At 46.0% G+C, this 21,200-nt stretch overlaps 1 protein-coding gene across 1 annotated transcript in view; it reads right to left on the bottom strand.

The window, feature by feature from the left end:
• DDX25 (DEAD-box helicase 25) overlaps window positions 1-21,200 on the bottom strand; it is a 2,576,846-nt gene that overhangs the window by 839,565 nt on the left and 1,716,081 nt on the right. The window contains exon 5 of the mRNA XM_044080825.1: window positions 19,189-19,281. Coding sequence (XP_043936760.1) covers window positions 19,189-19,281 — 93 coding nt within the window. The remainder of the gene's footprint in view (window positions 1-19,188; window positions 19,282-21,200) is intronic.

The following is a 21,200-nucleotide window of genomic DNA, read 5'->3' on the forward strand; positions in this document are numbered from 1 at the left end:
AACATCCCCAGACTTGTCTCCAGAGGTGAACAATAAGGCCTCCTTCCAGGAGCGCTGGTAGGATTTGTCAAATGAAGATTTTCTGGAACCCTGGTTTTGTGGGCCTCCTCTACCACAGAGGTGTCTTCCTCCATTCGAGTTTCCTCCTCTGCCTCTGGGGGAACCCCCTCCAAATACATCTTGAAAAAGACCCAGAGACATCTTTTACCATATTTTTTGACCACCTCCTTGATTCCTGGAAAAGGTTCTTTGAGGAGTCGAAAAAAACACGCTCATGGTAGAAAAGGTCTTTCCATCCTTTTCACACCAGGACAGTGCGTCTTTTACCTTTGGGCTGAAAAAAGATGTTCTGACAAAAGGAAGCACGGACAAATGAAGACCTGAAAGGCTCTGCAAACTCACAGAAGCGCATTCGCCCGTGTCTGCTTATGGAAATGCCTGAACCCACTGTCCTTGAGGCTCCATCCACTACATGTGAAATCAGCCTCATGGATAAACTGGATATGGACTGCAGGGTCATCAGTTGAGAAGAAACAGATCATAAACAGCACTAGAGGGAGTTTGAGAACTCCTTGACCAAATCTCCCTGACACCTACTGAAGTGTGCCAAACAATTCAGAGACCTCAAAGCGAAGTTCGCTTAGGCATAGACACACATCAAATCTGTCCATCGCCTGTGGCTCCCTGTTGGGGGGGATGGACAGGGGAACTTTCCTCAGCTAGTTCCTTCTTGGTGGCTGCCTTAATGACCATGGCATCAACAGGAGCTCCCTTCATCCAAAACTGACTATCCACTGGTGGTGACTTTATCCTATCTGGTCTGTTAAGGAATGAGTTCTATGTTAAGAGTCCTTCCATGCTCACTGGCAGATCAAATCAATGAGATCATCAGTAGGCAGAGTCACCCAGGAGGGAAAGGGTCCACTACCAAAAGCTTCCAGAACAGATTCCTCAGACAAAGGATTGCTGGATGTCCAACCACCACTCTGCTTAAGGATTTCTAGGTTGTCTCCAAGCAGACATCTTCAGGAGGTAATCCTGAGGACCCTTCACCTTCATCAAAATCTGTGTCTTCAGTGATGGACTCCCTCCGGGGAATCCAAGTGTTTCCTCTTACATGCCCTCTTCTTAGGGACCGCCTCAGTAGGGTGGCTCTGGGGAGGTATTAGAAGAGGAGATTACAATTCCCTGAGGAGGAGACTGTGGTTTTGGTACTGGCTGTCCTTGTGGAAGGAGATGGTGAAGCTCTGAGCACTGACACATCATGGCAGGAGTCTTAAGATCCAAGGGGGAAGGATCCATCTGAACTGTCGAGGCAGAAAAATACTATCTATGCAGGCTCGAAGGCAAAGTGGCTTGGACAGAGAGACCATCGGATCAGAGAAGATAAACTTCTGAATCATAGGCCTACTCTGGTCCAAGGGCTAAACCTCTCAGGTGGAAGCCGGAGCCGAGCTATCCAGTGCAGAGACAGGCTCCGAAACCTTTGAAGTTGAATGCAACATCTTGGATTGGACAGATACTCTATGGCACCGGGAACTCTCTGAAGGAATAGGAGCCCTCAGAGAAGATCTCAGATCAGAGAATAAGTTTATCCTCGGATCCGAGCTAGATGGATTTAGACTCGGGTCCATAAACTCTGAAGCCACAAGAGTCAGAGGAAGGAACTGTAACAGGGGAGTGGCAGATGCACAGATCTCCTGACACAAAGGGATAGAAGTTGAAGGAACACCAATCTGGCTCTGCACCAAGAGAATCCTCTTCACCAGTCTCTCCAAATCTTCTACTGTAAGGTTTCTGGAAGAGCGAATGGAGTATATGGATGGCGACTGGGTCTTTCTAAGAATGGGGAAGGTACCCTGTCAGGAACTGGATCCAGAGATGGAGAGTACCTTGGCCTGGGTAGCAATTTGGCAGATTGCCCTGGATCAGGCAAAGTTGGATCCGAGAGCTTTAACTCCATCAGTTCCAACTTAGCGGGAGTTGGATCGGATAATGTTTCCTTGGCAGGGTCTTGGATTTTAGCCTTATTAGGCTCCGGAGTGGAGACCAGATCCTTATGAGATCTCTTTCTCAAGGAGTCCAAAGCTGAGGAGGAGGAGGAAGATGGCTTCGGAAAGAGGACTTCCTGACTTTTGTACTTTTATTTTAGAGAAGGAAGAACCCTCTGATATACCCTCTCCAAAAGATGAAGGCAGAAGACCTTTTAGAATCAGTTTATTTTTTTGCTCTACTAAAGCACGAGAGTTAAAAACTGTGACATATCTAGCAATTTTCTTGCAAATTGGGAGAACCTAAACAATAGCCACATAATGTGTTGGCATCGGATAGTGGCAGCTTGTGTCTTCACTTCATACATTTCTTAAAACGTGTCAGTTTATCCGCCATCTTTAATAATGCAACACAATAGGACATATAAGAAGGTTTTGGGGAACAGAGGAAGAGGAGAGATGGAAATACCAATAATGGTAAAGCTACGTACCATGACAGTGTCATAGGGGGAAGAAAGATACTAACAACAGTGTCTGAAAGGTACAGAAAAAAGTACTAAAAACAGAAGACAATCCAGTAGATTCTCAGTTAACTGAAAATCAAGCAACCGGCATAAAAATAATGAAGAAATACAGTACAATTTTCATATGTTGCATTTTGTTTTCCCTCTGCAGAAACATACCTTATGTTTTTACAGTTTTAAAAAGGAAGAGAGGAATAAATTCCCTCTCTCCCTAACCTGAGAACAAGTCAAATCAAACAAATAGTATAGGGTAAAGTATTAGTCAGGCCTATTTTTAATAGCAACTCTCAAGCAACCAGAAAAAAGAAGTTACGTACTCACCATAACATTCCATCCGAGTAGTTATACTTCATTTTTCTGCAACCTGTGGGTATTTGGATACATATCGGATCCGAGCCGGCAACTTTTCAAGCATCTACTCCGACCTCCAAGCTCTTCCCCCTTACCCATAACCCATCACCATCTCCTACCTTCCCTCAGATTGAGTTTGCCACTACTTAATCAGCAACTCAATTTTATCACAAACCTTGAACAGGTTTGAGGGAAGGAGGGTGGGACGGTTGCAGAAAAATGAAGTATAACTATTTAGATGGAAAGATATGGTGAGTACATAACTTCTTTATCTGAAGTAGTTCACTTAATTTTATCTGCAACCTGTGGGACAGAGCCCCCAGCTACCAAAACTCCTGGGAGGCCCACATGGAAGGATATTCCTGAGCACCACAGAGCCGAAGGATGCTCTCTCTCTGGAGATCAAATCCAACTTATAATGAGAAATTAAGTATGTGACCTTGCCCAAGTTACTGCCGCACAAATATCATCCAGTGAAACCCTAGACCAAAAAGTAGCAGAAATTGCCATAGGTCTGGTAGAATGAGCTTTAACAGGACCAGGCGGGGACAGACCTTTGTCTTTATAAATTTGCAAAATACATTGTGTAATTCATCTAGCTAAGGAAACTTTGGAGATGTCTTTGCCCAGAAAGGGTTTAGAGAAAGACACGAATAAATGGTCAGACTTACGAAAGGGCTTTGTTCTGTGTAAATAAAAATGAAGCTGTCTATGAACATCTAGCAAATGCAGCTTATTTTCACCCTTGTTCTGAAAATTTGGAAAGAAAACAGGCAGGTTAATAGTCTGGTTAATGCTGGACTCAGAAGCTACTTTTGGTAAGAAGGAAGGGTTCGTGCGGAGTGAGACGCTATCCTTAAGGAAGATCAAGTAAGGGGGCACTGCAGGCAAAGCTTGAATCTCAGAAACCCTCATAGCCGACGTAATGGCCACTAGGAAGGCTATCTTCCAGGATAAGAACTTCATATCTACTGATGCTGCAGGTTCAAAGGGAGGAGCAACTAACGCCTGCAGAACCAAGGTAAGGTCCCAAGGAGGAACAGAGCCCTTAATCGGGGGGCATAAAAGAAAGGTGCCTTTAAGAAAAGCCTTACACAATCTCGAAGAGGCCAGAGCATTCATGTTTTCACCGACATGGAAATTTGAGATAGCTGCCAGCTGCACTTTCACCGGGGAGGAACTAGCCCCTTGTTGGAAAATACTGGCTAAAAAAAATCCAACACTGCAGGAAAAGGAGCTGTAAAGGGATCTAGGTTCCTCTGAGACATCCAAACAGACAATCATTTTCATTTGCTGTTGCAAATTTTCCTAGTGGAGGCCTTATGGGGAGCCACCAGAATAGTTTTTACTGAAAATGAAAGACCGGGATTCCTGGCAATCAAGGGAACTGGAGCAACCAAGCAGTCAGCTTGAGGCTGTCCAGGTTGGGCGGACAAGTGCCCGAGGGATGAGATATGGGATCTGGGCAAGGATCCAGAATCCAAGGAGGAGCTAGAACATGAGACCAGACGAAGGGGAACCACACCTGACGAGGCCAGAACGAGGCAATGAGGATCACTTTGCACCCCAGCTGGCAAGCTTTCTGAAGAAACTTCGGAATGAGAGGTAACAGGGAATAAGCATACAGTAACCCAGGGAGGCCAAGCATGGACTAGAGCATCTCTGGGGGGATCCCTTGGTGAGATCAGAGCGAAGAAGTCGCTGCACTTTGCATTGAAAGGAGATGCCAAGAGATCTCAGCAAGGCTGACCACATGCAAGGAAGATCTCCTCCGCTATTAATTGTTTCAGAGACCACTCGTATGGCATTAGAATAGCCCGACTCAATCTGTCGAGCTAAAATGTTGGAGCATCCTGGGATGTGCTTTGCAATCAGAAATCAACTGGTGGATATCGCCCACTCCCACACTCTCATGGCCTCGTGACAGGGAGGGTAAGATCTGGTTCCCCCCAGTTTGCTGATGTACCAGACAACCGACATGTTGTCTGACTGAACTGCAATCTTTCCCGGGGGAAGAACAGTGTGAAAGGCTTGCAACACTAAAAGCACTGCTCTCATCTCCAAAACACTGATATGCAATCTGGTCTCAGTCTGGGACTACATGCCTTGAACTGTCCTCCCCAAATAATGCCCCTGCACCGAGCTGGGAGGCGCCCGTGGTCACTGTGGCTTGGGCTGTGGGTGAAACAAATGGCCGTCCTGCTAAGATTTCCGGCAATAGGAGCCACCAGAGAAGTTAAGCCCTGGAGGCTTTACTGATTTGAACTGGATAGAGATCTAGCCAAGACTGCCAGAGTCCACTGAAGAACACGCATGTGAAGACACACAGAGGGAAGGATCGAGATTGCTGCGGCCATAGAGCCTAAGGCTCGGAGAACGTCGCCCACCTTTGGTAGCCTGGGGCCAAGGATCACTGATATATGGGTCCATAGGCTCTGGACCCTGTCTAGAGTTAGGAAGACTTTCAATTGGAGGGTGTCCAGCCATGCCCCGGTAAAAGTCCAAGATCTGCACCGGGTCCAAGAGGGACTTGGAAACACTGACAGCAATCCCTAGCTGGATTGCAAGATGAAGGAAAGAGTCTCTGATCATGCAAAGAAGATGCTTGGTGGAAGCAGTGAGGAGCCAATCGTCTAGGTAAGGAAATACCTGAATCCCCTGAAGCCTCAAGTGAGCCGCTACGACTGCCATTACCTTGGTAAACATCCTGGGGGCTGTGGTGAGACCGAAGGGTAGGGCTCTGAACTGGAAATGATTGGCTCCCAGCCAGAAGCGAAGGAATCTCCTGGAGCTTCTGCGAATCTTGATGTGGTAGTAAGCATCCTGGAGGTCTATCAAGCACATCCTGTTGCATTCTCGAAGATAAGGTAGAATGGACTGTAATGTGACCATCCAGAATTTCTGCTTGGCTACAGCCCGGTTCAGGGTTGACATGTCCAAAATGGACATGAGGTCACCCATCTTTTCTGGTACTAAAAATGACCTGGAGTAAACGCCTGATTCGGACCTATTTGGGGGACTGGTTAGATGGCTCATTTGCGAAACATCTTGGAAATCTCTAGCGCTGCTCCCTCTGAGTGGGCGGGACACCTGGGAGGCGCTTTGGTTGGACGAGAGGGGTAATGAACGGGATGGTGTAGCCTCTGGATATTTGAAGCACCCAACGGTCTGCAGGTATGGACTCCCAAGCCGTTGGGTGCAATAATCTTCCCCCGACTGTCTCCAGAGTAGGACAGTCAGGCAACCCATCAGAGCTGCTGCATGGGCCTGTCTGAGAAGGTCTCCCTAGACTCAAAGTTCCTTGGCCCCCATCTGCCTCTGGGGCAGTGTCGGTCTTGTCCCCCTCTGCCTCTACAGGACGAGTTGTCCTGACAGTCCTGGGAAAACTGTGATCTTCGGAATCACATCTTCTTTTGCCCTCTTCGATTCCTAGAAAAGGATCTTTGAGGGCTAGAGAAGTGGACTCCAACGGCAGACAAAGTCTTCCCGTTCTTTTCACTCTGGACCAGTGTGTCATGTACTGTCTTCCCAAAAAGAGAAGAACCATCAAAGGGAGCATTTGTGAAAGACTCCTTGAAGAGGTCTGTGAACTGACAAAGTCTGAGCCAAGAGTGTCACCTCATAGCCACGCCGGTCTCAGCTGCCCTCGCCACTCCCTCCGTGACATGGGAAAGAAGACGCATGGACGTGTTCAATACTGATTTGAGAGTCGACATTTTCGCGGAGAATAGACACTTGTCCTCCGATGACAAAGACTCTGGGGGCGACTCAGCAAGCTCCGTGACTAGGTCTCGCTGCAGTCATATGACGTGTGCCAAATAATTCTGCGCTCGAATGGAAAACGTCACTGAAGAAAACAATCGCTTCCCAAATCGATCCACTGCCCTGTACTCCCTGTCCGGAGGGTGGACCAAGGAACTCTCCTATGCCAGTTTCCTCTTGGTGGCTGCTGCAACCACCATAGCATCCACCGAGGATCCTTTGCACCAGGCCTGTCTTGTCTGAGGGTGGAGAGAAAATCCTGTTCGGGCGTTTTGGTATCAGCACTATGGTGTCAGGCTCCTTCCATGCCCGCGTGGTGATAAGATCCACTAAGGGATCCGCAAGTAGGAGACGCCCAGGGTGTAAATGGGCCCATGCCAAAGGCCTCCAGGAACACTGATTCATCCATAGATGGTTTTGGGGCCGAACCTCCCCTCTGGCGGAGGAACTCCATGATGTCTCCCCAAAAGAGACATCCTCAGGAGATGACCTGGGGTAACTTCTCTATCTAAATCAGTGTCTTCTGTCACGGGCTCGGGGGAGTCCAGGTGCCTCTTTTACACGTGTGCTTACAGGGACCCTCTTCAGTGGGACTCTCTGAAGAGGGCTCGTGAGCCACAGGGGGGGGGGTCCTCCAGGGGAACCGCCTGGGGGTCCTCTAGTACGGGCTGTCCCTGGGACAAGTTGAAGAGAGTCGTAACCGAATCCAAGGGAGCCTGGGCAGAATTCAAGGAAATAGGCTGGGGTCTCGATCCTTGGGAGAGAACCCTCTCTACCATGTCGAACGCTGATGGACAGCGTACCTCCTCAACACCCAACAAGGAGGAAGCTCTCCCCGAGTCCACCATGACGATCGGGGCCAAGGCAGGAGTAGCCAGAGTTCCAAAGGAATGGCTCGGATCTGACAAAGTTGGAGCCGAAGACACCTCCATCCCTTCGGATCCGACTCCCCTTCCTCGGCCCCGAGAGTTGCTCGGATCTGAACTGGTCTGATCCGAGGAACTCAAGGTAAGAGCCGGCATCGAGGTTGGAGGAACCAGTGGTGCCGAACCCCAGCTCGGATCCATAAACCCCTAAACCGCAGGCAAGATCGGGGAAGGAGAAATTGGATAAAAGAAGGGGCTGGATGGCAAGACTCCCATTTGGATTTGGTCCGAATAAATCTCATCATCCTGTCTATATCCAACTCCGATAGGCTCAGAGTCGAGCGCGAGTAGGCGACTGACTCGTATCTGGCTGGTCGTTGCGACGACGTAGATGAAGGCCTCGGATCCAAGGGCTCCGTCGGCTACGGGGAGATCCTTGGGGAGTGGAGCCGAGGAGATGTAGGCCTAGCCACTTTAGAAGGCGAGCTAGGGAAGGGCTCCCGCTCTGGAGACCACTTGCGGGGCCTATCCCTTCTCTTATCTCTGTCCTTATTCCTCTTGTCCTTTCCTTTAGCCTCCCCTTTGACAGGTCTAGTGGGCGGGTGAGTCCCAGCCTGCTCTGGGGGGGGGGGGGGTTGAGCAACTGCTGGAGGAGCAGAGGGCCATGCATCCAAAGAGGAAACAGGTAGACGGCCCTTTGCAACCAGTTTGGCCTTCCGTTCTTTTAAGGCCCTGTGGTTAAACCTGGCGCACACTCTGCACTGAACGAAAAGATGGGGAACACCGAAGCAAATAACACACAGAGTGTGACCATTGGCCAGTGAAAGCTTATGGCCACACACTGCATTTTTTAAAGGTAGGCTTTGGCTGATCAGCCATACTACTAACACACACAGCCAACCTACTTAAAACCAACACTCTTAACACATACACCTAAGGGTTAGAGAAGGCCTTACTATACTACTTTACCACAAACTTTTTTTTTTTTTGTATAAAACCGATGAACAGCGAAAAGGGGGAGGTAAAGGGAACTAAACGATCACACACACACACTCGCTATAAAGAACAAAAAAGTTTGACCAAAGTCATTTACTAACACCCAACACTTGGAGCTACGAGAGATCATGATGCTGATGCACAAAGCGGCAAACGAGATCTGAGGGAAGGTAGGAGATGGTGATGAGTTATGGGTACGGTGGAGGAGCTTGGTGCTCAGAGCAGATGCTTGAAAAGTTGCTGGCTCAGATCCAATATGGATCCGAATACCCACAGGTTGCAGATAAAATGAAGTTAACTACTTCAGATCGACAGTTATCTGGCATCTACCAATCCCCATGGGTGCCAGTTAACTGACAGCTTATTGTAAAAGAAATTGTAAGAAACCACAAGAAATTTATAGATGAAGGTAAGGGATAGTAACATAAATGTTTTTTAAACAATGTTTGAAAGAAAATATAAAACTTTTCTGATGTACGTTCGAGAGTGATGGAAGAACACATCTTTTGCTTAAAGTGGCAAATGAGATCTGAGGTAACTGGGACTGGTGCATTATGGGTAAGGGAGAAGCTTGAGAGTTTTTGGTTGACACAAGCTTTAGCAGCGGCAGAGTTGGATCCAAGGGATCTGATCCAAACCCATCAGTTGAAGACAAAGAAAACTGACATCAGATCATATTTTCTACACTCCTGGATGGAGCATAGGCTGAAAGCCTTGCAAATTTTACAGCAGCCATCCAAATGCTCCAGTCCCAGCACACAATATATAATTTGTGGGTATCCTGGGCAGGGATTTTGTGGCTGCAGTGGGGACACTTTATCCATCACAGTATCTGTAGCAACAACAGACAATAACAACACAATCACAGCAGTTCCCATCAATACAATCAAAATAAAAAAAAGCAGATCACCTTTGACTAGGCCTCAATCACCAAGCCACGAGAACAGGAACAAACTAAGAAAAATGCCATGTAAACATAATCTATTTATCTAAGTGCTGGACAGCATTATCTGGCTGTCTGAACAGTAAATAAGATCTAAGGATTACAGAGGGAGGCAGGTGCATCAGTGGAGCAGGTAAGGAGCTTCAGCACTTAGAAGTTCTGGTTGCAAGGTCAGATGCCTGAGGGTAAGCTCCCCATCAGTCAAAGTAGAATGATAGTACAGATAAAATTCACTGGTAATGAGCAGCACTTTTCCCTCACCAAGAATGATGCCAAGTTCAAAGAACTAACAACTAGCTGCAATTACTGTCTTCTTTACTGGTGGAGTTCTAGGGGGATCAAGTGTCTCTGCCTGGAGGCTGATGGTAAGCAGAGCATCTTGTTTTGCTGTGAGTGGCATGTACATAGCTTTCATGTACTGGCTAGGACTTTTGGTTCAGCCTTAGTGCCTTTTTAGGCGATGCTCGACTCATGACTATACCCACCCTAGCAAATTCCTATTTTAACAATTTCTGGACTGCTCTGCTCAATACTAGGAGATTAAACAACAAATGCCTGAGGTCACAACAACCTCACCTTTGAAGATATCCATATTCATATAACTATCAGAAGTACCTTCAGAACAACTAACATCCTTCTTTACCAGGGTACTGTGCCCATCATGCATTCAGGAGTGCTGGGAATTGCGGGGGCAGATAACCTAAAATGTAAAAGGTCCCTGGGGTATCTTACCAAAACCACTTATTACATCATTACCAACTACAGGCTCCCTTCAGTTTCCACTTCAAAGCTCTAAGTATCTTAAGTAAACTAATAAAAGTATATATATATATATATATATATATATATATATATATATATATATATATATATAGATATATATACTATCTAAGCCAAATATCCTTAATATGGATCTAAGCCAAATATCCTTATTATGGACAACTTTAAATCACCCCTCAGTCAACTGGATAACCTGTATGGCCACCAATACATATGTCCAGAGTTTCCTTAATTTTCTAAATACCAACTCCCAAGAAGAAAATGTCCCTAGCCCCACCAAATGTGTAAACTGGCAACCATTTGATTTGTCAAGACCTCCTATAGTGAGACCCATAATACTGAAACTGAACTGCCAAATATCCTGACTTACATATACCAACCAAGTTCAAGAAGCAAAAGCTAACAGAAGGATTTCAATACCATGCAGAAAAAACACTTAAGGTGAAGTTGGTATGTACTTCCAAGAAAAAAAGTAATGCAAAGTTACAGCAATAACATTTACTCACAGGACAGAAAGAAAAATCCCAATGAGGCAAGTTAATAAAATCCCAACAGCAATCAAAATGAAAAATCCCAACCTGGAAGGTAAATGCTGACTGCAACTGACATGTCTGATGAAGCGGTTTGTTTGACCGCGAAAGCGCTTACTTCTGGTTCTATTTTGCAATAAAAGACTTTTTACATCAGTTGCAGTCAGCGTTTACCTTCCAGGTTGGGATTTTTCATTTACTCACAGGAGTGTGAATTAACCACCACAGGTCACCACCATTCATCCCATGCAGCTGTCCCAGAGCTCTTACAGATCATCCAAAATAAACAAAACATAGCAGCTTCCATCAGAGACAAATTGGCAGATAATTTAAGACACATGGTTTCCATAAGTGCTGATATAATGCAAACACTGGCAATAAAGCTTTCTCTTGCAAAAGTAATACAATACAATATAGACAAAAACTAACCACTTCAAAGTTTAACGATACAGTGCCCAGTCTGATCAAAATGAAAAGCACTGACTACCTGTGGAAACAGAACAGAGTAGCTTTGTCTGTTATGTGATGAGATGGAAAATGCCACTGTATAGCTGAGAGGTTCATGACAGTTCACAGACAGCACTCCTACAAAAAGTGGATCATTAAAATGTAATGTAATTGACCCTAGTGCTTTTTGCATGTAAAGTTCAAGCTAGTGCAACTGCAGGGATAAAAAGAAGTTATGTCATACCATAACGTTCCATCTGAGTTGTTGATCGTCTTACAGTCATCACTGATGGGGTTCGGTTCCGAACCCTCGGAACCTAGTCGGCCTAATACCAAGCTCACGTACACCAAAAACTCTCGAGCTAAGCTGCTACCCACAAAGCCCTTCTCCCAGTTACCTCAGATCGAGTTTGCATGCAACATATAGAAGAAACAGAAAACAGAGGCCATTTCTGCGCAGAAACACTGAAACACCACAAGGACCCAGAAAGATCCACCAGGAGACTTTGGTGGGGGGATGGTGGGAGGGTGTGATGACTGGAAGAAGATCAACAACTCAGATGGAATGTTATGGTAAGACATAACTTTTATCTGATGTTGTTAATCTTCTTCCTATTCATCACTGATGGGACAGAATCCCAAGCTACTTGGAGAACCTGGGTGGCCCCTATGGAAGAACATCCCTGAGAACCATACAGCAGAAGGCCGCTCTTCCCCTGGAGATCAAATCCAATTTGTAAAGCTTGATGAAAGTATGGGGTTTAGCCCAAATGGATGCTGCACAAATATCATCCATGGAAGCCCTGGAGTGAAAGGCAACCAAAGTTGCGATGGCCCTAGTTGAATGAGCTTTGATTTGAACTGGTTTAGATTCATTTGCTAGGAAGTATGAAAAGGTAATACAATCTCTGAGCCATTTTGATAAAGTAACTTTTGATACAGCACATCCCATTTTAGGACCAGAAAAGGAAATGAAAAGTTGGTCCGACTTGCGGAAGGACTTAGTCCTGTCCAGGTAGAAGCGTAGTTGTCTATGTACGTCCAATGAATGTAGACAGTATTCTCCCCTTGTAGGAATAATTTGGAAAAAACACAGGGAGCTTAATGGACTGGTTAACAGAGAAGTTAGACACCACTTTGGGGAGAAAGGATGGGGTTAGTACGAAGGGCTACTCTGTCATTATGGAAAATTATATAAGGGCTCTTGATGCATAAGGCTTGTAACTCAGATATCTGTCTGGCTGATGTGACCGCTACCAGAAACAATGATTTTCATGACACGAATTTAAGATCACATGTCGCTGCAGGCTCAAAGGGGGGTAGAGAGAGAGAGACTGTAGAACCAGAGACAGACTCCATCCGTCTCCACAGGTTGCCTGATAGGAGGTCTGCTATGGAAAACGCCCTTGAGAAAGGTCTTGCAAAGGCAGGTGGAGATAAGGGGAACGCCATCCGAGCCATTATGGAAATTGGAAATAGCTGATAAATGGACTTGAATAGAAGAAGCTGATGCCCCATTGTCAAACAACTCAGAAAGATACTGAAGTATAGCAGCTGTAGGAGTTGAAAAAGGATCTAGCATCTGATTATTAGACCAGATAGCAAATCTTTTCCATTCGTCTCTGTAGAGTTTTCTGGAGGATGGTTTATTGGAGGCCAGAATAATATCGCGGACAGGTGAGGAGAGGGTTTCCTGCCTGGCGACTAATGGAAGTGAAGAAACTAAGCTGTCAACTTGAGAGTGGATAGATTTGGGGGAGTCAGCCCTTGTAGGTGAGACATTAGGTCCTGACAGATGTCCAGGATCCAAGGAGGTTGTAACAGGTGAGGCCGGAGGAAGGGAAACCACACTTGTCGAGGCCACAAGGGGACAATGAGGATTACTTTGCATCTCAACCGGATTGCTTTCCTTAGAAACAGGGGTATCAAAAGTATCGGAGGATAAGCATAGAGGAGACCCACGGGCCAATCATGAGTCAAAGCGTCTCTCAGTGACTGGGGAAAAGTAGCTGCTGCATTTTTTGTTTGAAGGGAAAGCAAAAAGATCACAGCAAGGCTGGCCCCAACAGCTGAAGATATCTGCCGTCACATTTGGGTTGAGAGACCACTCGTGTGGATGGAGGATGCATCTGCTCATCCTATCCGCAATCACGGTGGAGCTCCCCGGGATATGTGTTGCAATTAAAAAGTGGTTGGAGGCTATCGCCCAATGCCAAATTCTCATGGCTTTGCGACATAGGGGGTAGGATTTGGTCCCTCCCAGTTTATGTACCAGATGGACAGACTGTCCGACTGGATTGCAATCGCTCCTGACGGAAGGAGTGGATGAAGTGCCTGCAACACTAACAGCACTGCTCTTAACTCCGAGACATTGATATGCAAATTGACCTCTAAGCTGAACCACGCACCTTGGACCATCTTTCCCTGGAAGTGGCCCCCCCCCTCCCTATCAGGGAAGTGTCCGTGGTCGCCGTGGCGTTGGGTTGGGGAGTCTGGAAGGGGTGGCACCAAAGATTTTCATCTGTTCTCATCTACCAGAGGAGATCTTGTTTGCAGGAATTGGTGATGAGGATCTGCGAGTACAGAGGATGGAGATTGGATATCCACGGGGACAAAAGGAGCCATTGTAGTAGTCTCATATGCAATCTTGCAAGGGTAACAATTGGGATGGCTGCCGCCATAGACCCCAAAGCCTGTAGAACTTCCATTGCAGACACCTTCCTTCGACAGAGTATCACTTGTACTTGTAACCTTAATCTCTGAAGTCTGTGAGGAGGAAGAGAGACTTGGCTTGTTTGAGTATTGAATACTGCTCCTTTAAATTCCAACTGTTGGGTGGGATGAAGATTGGATTTTTCCCAGTGTATTGTGATGCCTAGGAACTCCACCAGTGCTAGAGTGTAGTGGAGGGTCCTGTCCAGTAGGCGATTGGTGGGGGTGGAGAGGAGCCAATCGTCTAGATATGGAAACCCCTGAAGTCTCAGATGAGCTGTCACCGCTGCTAGGCATTTCGTGAACACTCTGGTGGCCGTCGAGAGACCGAATGGCAGGGCTCTGAATTGAGAATGATTGCTCCCAGCCGGAAGCGAAGCAGACTCTTGGAGCACTTGTCCATGATGTGGTAATACGCATCCCGGAGATCTATCGAGCACATCCACACACCCTCCCGAAGAAATGGGAGAATGGACTGTATCGTGACCATGTGGAATTTGGTCTGAACTACTGATTTGTTTTGTTGGACAAAATCCAAAATGGGTCTCCAGTCCCTGGTCTTTTTTGGCACCAAAAAGAATCTGGAGTAAAAACCGGATCCGCACTGGTTTGGGGGGACTTGTTGGATTACTCGTTTTAGACACAGCTTTCTTATTTCTGAAGCTGCCTCTTCCCTTTGACTGAGTGGAACATCGGGAAGGCATTTTGCAGGTCTTGGATAAGAGATTAGAGGGATGTAATAACCTCTGGAAATTATTCTCTACACCCACTGATGACTGGTAATAGAGTGCCAGGCAACTTGGTGCAGAGAAAAACGAGCCCTGACTGCTTCCAGAGGAAAGCAATCAGGCAGCGCTTCAGGAGCACTGATAAGGTCGTACAGAGAAAGAATCCCTGGAGTCTTAATTTCGGGGACCCCCTCTGCCCCAAAAGGAGCATCTTCCATTATTGGAACCCCCTCTGCCTCTGGGGGAATCCTCACCATGTGCACTACAGAAAGGACCTTGAGATTTTTTGTGCCATATCTTTCCACTCCTCTGGTTCCTGGAGGAAGAGCGCTGAGGTTTGGAAAAACGTAGGCCAATGGCAGACAAGGTTTTTCAGTCCTGCTCGCACCTGGCTAATGCGTCCTGCACTTTAGAACCGAACAGAGTGGACAGTCCGATAGAGGCGTTCAAGAAGGAAGACTTGAAGGAGTCTGCACGGTCACAAATGCACATCCAGACGTAGCATCTCATAACTAAACTACACCTGCACCTGCAGTTCTAGCCACCCCTTCGGTTGCGTGGGACAGCAACCTCATGGATGAGTTGGAGATAGACTAGAGGGTAGCAAGCTGGGAAGCAACTTTATCACATGCCCCGTCCGAAACTTGACCCGCGAGGGTTCCAGAGAGTTCAGAGAGGAGGTCTCTTTGGAGCCTCGTAAAATGTGCCAAGTAATTCAGAGACCTGACAGCAAAGGTTGCTGAAGCAAAAATTCGCTTCCCTAATTTGTTCACTGCCCAGGACTCTCTGTTGGGTGGATGAACAGCAGGACTTTCCTACGCAAGGTCCTCTTTTGTGGCAGCCGCCACCACCATAGCGTCTACTGGTAAGCCTCTAGACCAATGGGGCTGTTCCTCTGGAGGGGAGAGTATCTTGTCTGGTCTCCAGGGAATAGCCTCAATGGTATCAGGGTTCTTCCACTCCCGCTGCACGATAAGCTTGACTAACTCAATGGCGGGGGGGGTCACCCAAGAAGTAGAGGGCCGAGAGAGGAAGGCCTGCAGGAATACGGATTCCTCCGAGGTAGGGTTGGAGGGTTTCCAGTCACGCCTTTGACTCAAAATTCCCAGGATGTCTCCAAAGGAGACATTGTCACTGGGTGACCGTGGGGACTCTTCCCCATCATCGTAATCCGTATCCTCAGTGAGGGACTCCTCTGGGGAGTCCATGTGTTTCCTCTTACACGTACATTTCCAAGGTGATTCTCCAGTGGGAGCATCTGAAGAAGACTCAGAAAAGAGATTACCCTGTACAGGGGTTTCCTGAGGCTTGCACTCTCGGTGTCCTGGGAGGGTGTCCTGTGATAGCTGCAGCTCAGAAGGAGTGGGGGGAATGTCCGACATAGGAGGAGTGCTTCTCAAAGCAAGCACCCTCTCCATCACCCGGAAGACAGGCCGGCCCGAAGAGGAATGGGAGCCCGGAACAGAGGAAGACAATCTCGGAACCGGGGGTAGAGCCTCAAGCAAAACCAGGGTAGTAGTCACCCCCAGGTCCGAAGATGGAACCAATGAAACAAATGGAACCGTACCTGGAGCCAGGGGATCCACCCCCCCCAAGCATGAGACTGAGGAAAGGGTAGTTCTGAAGGAAGTGAAACCCAAAGGGGACTCGGAGAAGGTCACAGTCAGCACAGAGGAGAGGAATCCTACCGCAGAAGTCAGCGCTATGGGTCTCAGAAGCAAAGGGTCCAAGGGAGGAGAATATGTGGGAGTCGCAGGGGCAATGGACCCAAAACCCAGAGTAGGGTGGGTTTTAGGAAAATCTGTAATCCATCTAGCTGTCAGCAGCTGATCGAACAGGCACACCACATCCAATTCAGATAGACTCCTGGTGGACCTTACTCACACTCCTGAGGGGGAGTCAGGTCGGCCGAAAAAAAGGCTAAAGGCTTGTCCTGAAAACGTATCCAAAGACGGGGAGTACTAGGTCTGTGGTGCAGTAAAAGTAGGCACTGAGGATTCCAGTCTCGAAAAAGGCAAAAGGGGGACTATCAGTGCCGAGAAAGGGCTCGGAGCCGAAGGAATAGCTTGAGTGAAAGTCATTATCGGCTCCTAAGAAGTCGTCGGTACCAATAAACAGAGATGGGAGAGGTCGGTGCCGAGGTAATGGTAGGCAACAATGCTGGAGCTGAAATCACAGTCGGAACCGTAACAGTCGGTGCCGAGGGTGGCGCCAATGTGGAAGTCATCGCAATGTCTGTAGAGACCACTGGAGCAGAACTCGGAGCCGAGGTGGTCGGAACCAAGGAGGCGATCTTGTGCTCCATGGAAGACTTATGAGCCTTGTGCTTATAAGGCTTGCTCTTATCACCAGCTGGTGAAGAAGGTTCAGAATGAGGACATTTTTGTCCTTAGATGGAGGGGTTGAGACCTCCGATGCAGAAAGAGCTTCAGAAAATGGAGAAGGAAACAGGCCTTTCAAAATAAGTTTATTTCTTCTTTCATTCAGCGTCTGCTGACTGAAACTGACACAAATCTGACAGGGAGGTTTCACAGGTAAGTGTGGAACCCCCAGACAATATACACATTCCTCATGCAGGTCGCTATTGGGGAGTTTACCACTGCAGAAAGTGCAATGCTTAAACCCTAAAGTCCCTTTCTTTTCAGTCATACTCAGAAAAAAAAAAACAATTCAACAACCCAAAAGGGGATAGAGAAGGAGAAGAAGACATTACCAACAATGGTATGGAGAATACCACAAAGGTAAAGAAGGGTGTTACCAACAATGGTAAAAAGAAGATACCCGTGTGTAGAGCAGGTTAAGATAAGTAGGTATAGAAGAGTTTTTAAGAGAAAAAAAAATGATAAAATTCTGAAAATTTTGAAAAAATACAACACTTAGCTGGAGAGCTCGGTGAAACGCTGCTATATGGCTGCATGGCAAACGAGATCTGGGGTAACTGGGAGAAGGGCATTGTGGGCAGCAGCTCAGCTTGAGAGTTTTTGGTGTACGTGAGCTTGGTATTAGGCCAACTCGGTCCCAAGGGCTCGGAACTGAACCCCATCAGTGATGAATAGGAAGAAAATTAACAACTTCAGATTATCCCTTACTCCTACGGCTGGCCAGAACTAGAGTTGGTAGATAACACTGATTAAAATCAGTGGTAGAAATTCTGGTGAATTTATTTCAGCAAATGGCAATCAGCAAATTGCCTGCAACTTGACATGAATACTCTACTTTGCACATACACAAATCTCTTGAATTTGCAGAAATCAAATCTACTGGTAATAGGCAGGATTTTTCCAACTATGTCCACTGTCTGTCATCAGCTATATAAATTGCTGTTGCTCCAGTCCGCAACTCCAAAAGCAACATCCCACCTCTCACATATGCACTAAAGCTGGATTTAAAGAAGAAGGTATATAACACCTTATACAGTGTTTCAAACATGAGATTGCCAACATCCCACAGCTGGATCTTCCTGCAAAGCATATTTCTGGCAGACTGAGAAGGTGACCATCAATAATACAAGTCAGCACAACTTCCCTGCCACAACTCCACCCTGTTGAAATAGTAAGAAGGAAGACAGAAGGAAAAATGTTTTCAGGTACAAAAAATTTCCCAACAGTCAAAAGAAAACTAAACACATGCCATCATTAGCATACCAACCAGCCAGCCAAACATATTACTGCCATCTGTGACATTTAAAGGGGCACACCTGACAGTTTGGTTCCTAGCTCAACATGGTTCGAGTGGAATTATGTGTGCAGTGTCCCAAGAAATACAATGCCATATTTTCTGAGAAGAGACGATCCATGGCCTGGACAAGGAAGGGCTCCCTCAAACTCAAAGTCAAAGAGGCATGGTATTACAGCTTCAGTACATGGCTCAGAAGAAGAAAGATGAATGTGAAAAATATGATGCTGGTCATAAAGGTGGGATGGAACCATACCATAAACATTTAGAATGGCATAATGTGAGCTACATACTTCAAATATATAAATAAATAAGGATCAGGACTACTGCCAAGTACTGGTCACATATCAGTCCACAGACGAGATCCTTCATGATGCCAGACAAAACACTTATATTGCAACTTGCATTCCATAAATAAAGCACACATCTATCTACCTATCACTTTTGTACCAAATAAAGGGACAGTCCCAATCCCTGTGTTGCTTCCAAGTGCACAAGGTTAATAATGTGCCTCTTTGAATTTAAGTTTCTGAGTGCATGTGGGATTTGGGCTTTCAAATTAATTTTCTGGAATTCTACAGGTCAACATAATCAGTGTGAAGATACGTTTTTCTGTGGTAAATATACAAAAATGTAATGTATTAAAAATGAGCAAGCAAAAGCACACTCAGACTCACATTCACAACTGCACCCACAAATCTTGTTTTTATGCATGTAAATACGATGGACTAAAAAATACTAATTCAAAATCCATATGAAGAACTGAAAGCTCCCAAACATACCAAACATAGATGGCAATTGCAGAAGTATGTTGAAGTTCCACATAGATTTCCAAACTGAACATTTATCTTAACAGGTAAGTTAATACAAAAGAAGTACTCACGGATCGGCAAGCATCATTGGTAGGGCACTCTCTTGAATCCTGGATGGTCGATTGAAACCCATGCAATAAATCCCCTTGAGAAGGTTTGGCTTTCTATCAACAAACAGAAAAGGCATTATATTATTCACAGTTTTATCACTCCTCCTTATTACAGTATCCATTCACAAAAAAACTGCAGTTGCATGTGGAAAAGCAGACCACATAGTGATTAATAAAATATATGCCTTGCTTTCCTATATTCTCAGCAGTAATATCCTTGGATCAGTTGCCATGCACCTCTGAACAATCACCTTAAGGGGTGCTATGAGGAAGGATTCATTACCTTTGAGCTTCTCAGATACAAGGATCTCAATACCCACAACCCAACAGTCTAAGGCATCTGACAGAAAAACAAGAACCTCCCCATCTTTCTTTCTAGCAGGAGGAGGTCTGAGTTTGCCCACCATGTGAGAAGATGAGCATGCTAAAGGTGTGCACCAAGTGTCAGTGACATGGAACCAGCACTAGTAGGAACACACTCCAGAGATGACTATAGGTAATGAGAGTCCTGAAAAAGTTCCAATTATCATGTCTACCTGTGCTTTCTAAAGCCATGTTTCCACAGTCACAAAGGCAAATCTCTCCAAACATCATTTATCAACAGGGCATGCAATGGGCTAAAAGGTGCAGAATATCTAACTTCTTCAGCTCAAACTGGAAATTCAAGCACTATCTTTGGGGAAGCCTAGTAATGAAAAAAGAAGTTATGTACTCACCATAACATTCAATCGGAGTAGTTATACTTCATTTTTCTGCAACCTGTGGGTATTCGGATCCATATCGATCCGAGCTAGCAACTTTTCAAGCATCTGCTCCGAGCTCCAAGCTCCTCCCCTTACTCATAACCCATCACCATCTCCTGCCTTTCCTCAGATCGAGTTTGCCACTACTCAATCAGCAACTCAATTTTATCACAAACCTTGAACAGGTTCGGGGGAAGGAGGGTGGGACGGTTGTAGAAAAATGAAGTATAACTACTCAGATGGAATGTTATGGTGAGCACATAACTTCTTTATCTGAAGTAGTTAACATAATTTTATCTGCAACCTGTGGGACAGAGTCCCCAGCTACCAAAACTCCTGAGAGGACCTCACTGAAGGATATTCCCGAGCACCGCAAAGCCGAAGGATGCTCTCCCTCTGTAGATCAAATCCAATTTATAATGAGAAATGAAGGTATGTGACCTTGCCCAAGTTGCTGCCGCACAAATATCATCCAGTGAAACCCAAGACCAAAAAGTAGCAGAAGTCGCCATATATCTGGTAGAATGAGCTTTAACAGGACCAGGCGGGGACAGACCTTTGTCTTTATAAATTTGCAAAATATATTGTGTAATCCATCTAGCTAAGGAAACTTTGGAGATGGCTTTGCCAAGAAAGGGTTTAGAGGAAGACATGAATAAATGGTCAGTCTTACAAAAGGGCTTTGTTCTGTGTAAATAAAAACAAAGCTGTCTATGAACATCTAGCAAATGCAGCTTATATTCACCCTTGTTCTGAAAATCTGGAAAGAAAACAGGCAGGTTAATAGCCTGGTTAATGTTTGATTCAGAAACTAATTTTGGTAAGAAGGAAGGGTTAGTGTGGAGCGAGACCCTTTCCTTATGGAAGATCAAGCAAGGGGCACCACAGACAAAGCCTGAATCTCAGAAACCCTCGTAGCAGACGTAATGGCCACTAGGGAAGGCTGTTTTCCAGGATAAGAACTTCAAATCTACTGATGCTGCAGGTTCAAAGGGAGGAGCAACTAATACCTGCAGAACCAAGGTAAGGTCCCAAGGAAGAATAGAGTCCTTAATCAGGGGGGGGGGGGTAAAAGAAAGGTGCCTTTAAGAAAAGCCTTACACAATCTCGAAGAGGCCAGAGCATTCAGGTTTTTGCCGACATGGAAATTCGAGATAGCTGCCAGCTGCACTTTCACCGTGGAGGAACTAGCCCCTTGTTGGAAAATATTGGCTAAAAAATCCAACACTG

Source organism: Protopterus annectens, chromosome 8.part0 (assembly GCF_019279795.1).
Source record: "Protopterus annectens isolate FY-2018-M chromosome 8.part0, PAN1.0, whole genome shotgun sequence".
NCBI lineage: Eukaryota > Metazoa > Chordata > Ceratodontiformes > Protopteridae > Protopterus > Protopterus annectens.